This window comes from Chenopodium album, chromosome 7, assembly GCF_948465745.1.
Source record: "Chenopodium album chromosome 7, dcCheAlbu1.1, whole genome shotgun sequence".
Lineage (NCBI taxonomy): Eukaryota > Viridiplantae > Streptophyta > Magnoliopsida > Caryophyllales > Amaranthaceae > Chenopodium > Chenopodium album.
Genome location: NC_137840.1, coordinates 9,828,865 through 9,830,624, shown reverse-complemented (window position 1 = coordinate 9,830,624; position 1,760 = coordinate 9,828,865). Strand labels below are relative to the sequence as shown.

Genomic DNA, 1,760 nt, shown 5'->3' with positions numbered 1-1,760 from the left:
CAAAATAGTAAACGACATGACATAACATTTATCTTAATTGACCCAGCTCGAAATTCATTTCGATCTAGAGGATATATTCACTCGATATGACTAGGAAGCTAATTTGACATGATTCCATCAAGACATGAATACTTGAATTGATAGTAATATGATAGGTATTATTTTTATGATAATATTTGTCTCAGATTAGGATAGATTTAATGTATATTTTGTATCCTTATCTACTAGGTTTCCTAACGTGTTTAGGCCTAGCATTGTAAACTCTATATAATGAATCAATTGTACACACTTCAGATTGAAGAGTTTTCCTGAAATCTAACATGGTATCATAGCTTAGGTCTTAGATCTCAATTTTTTATTTTTCCAACTCTTTGGTTTTTTGTTTTATTGGGACCTTGCCTTCATCACTTTCTGCAATCTTCCCCTATCCGTTCTTTGTTTCAAGATTTCGGTTCCAATTTTTTTTATTTAATTTTCTGCTCACTGCCGTATTGAGCTAGCTATGGCGAAGGATGATGGGTCCCCTCCTTCGCCACCATCACCTTCTAATGAGTTCCTTCCGGCATTCACTGTCACAAACATCAAGAACGCCATCCCCCTTACTCTAGAATTTGAGAAACTCTAATATTCCAATTGCGTGGAGTTGTTTGAAAATCATATGGTTGCATATAATGTTTTACATCACATTTATCCCGAGGTATCTCGTCCTTCCAATGTCTCTGACGCTATGTTGGACCGATTGAATGCAATCGTGAAACAGTTGATATACGACACCATATCCACTAATCTTCTTGAAACAATTCTTATTCGCAAGCCTACTACTAAACAAACATGGGATCGTCTCAAGGACATATTCCAAGATAACAAGAGCACGAGGGCGGTGTTTCTTGAAAATCAACGCAATTCAATCCACCTGGATTCATTCCTGAATGTGACTGCCTACTGCCAGCAATTAAAGAGTATTGCCGATCAACTCGCAAACGTCAATCAGCCAATCTCCGACAAGAAGTTGGTGCTGCGCATGGTTTTCGGTTTTCACAAGACTTACTTTGACACAATCGCAACAATGATTTCACAAACCGACCCTCTACCTACCTTCAACAATGCTCGTTCTCGCCTTCTTCTTGAAGAATCACGCTGCAACAACAACACCAACAATCCCCCTACTGCCTTTGTTGCACACCAACAACAAACCACTGCGTCCGACTCAACACAACAACAATCTCCGAACGACGGTGGACGCGACGGTGGTGAAGCTCGTGGTAGGGGTAGCGGCAAGGGAGGTCAAGGCAAAGGGAAGGGCCAAGGCCAAGGTCGAGGATCATAGAAGCAACAATAATCCTCATCCCAAGCCCTTCAACAACAACAATCTGGGCCGATTGGATAGCCATGGGCCCAACAAGGCAATTAGCCCCAACAGCAATATGCTTGGCCTCAATGGGCAATCCCTCCAGCCCCTTTGCTACTACGGGCCAGTTTCAGCAGAGGCCTAATTCAAATCAGTAGGCTTACTTGTAGACACCCAAATGTGTCTCCCCAAAACCAAACCCAGTGATGAATACCTTTCATGTCATTTGATTATCAAACAAACCCAGTGTGAAAAGTCTAGTGATGAGGATGTTTTTATTAAAATATCTCTTCTTTCTTTTTTTTGAAAATATTTCTTTTCTTATCCTATTTATGAAAAAAGAGCATTCCATTTTAGTTTGGTCCATGATATGGGTCCAATAATAGTGTTGTTAGATGGGGCTTGAAAAAAC

At 40.4% G+C, this 1,760-nt stretch overlaps 1 protein-coding gene across 1 annotated transcript; it reads left to right on the top strand.

The window, feature by feature from the left end:
* Positions 1-658: 658 nt before the first annotated feature.
* On the top strand, positions 659-1,327 carry LOC145639978 (uncharacterized). Its single transcript, XM_081691292.1, has one exon. The coding sequence runs from the start codon at positions 659-661 to the stop codon at positions 1,325-1,327; it is 669 nt and encodes a 222-aa protein (XP_081547418.1).
* Positions 1,328-1,760: the final 433 nt, after the last annotated feature.

Excerpts from the sequence above, each read along its gene's own strand:
- LOC145639978 (XM_081691292.1), top strand. The coding sequence starts at position 659 with ATGGTTGCATATAATGTTTTACATCACATTTATCCCGAGGTATCTCGT.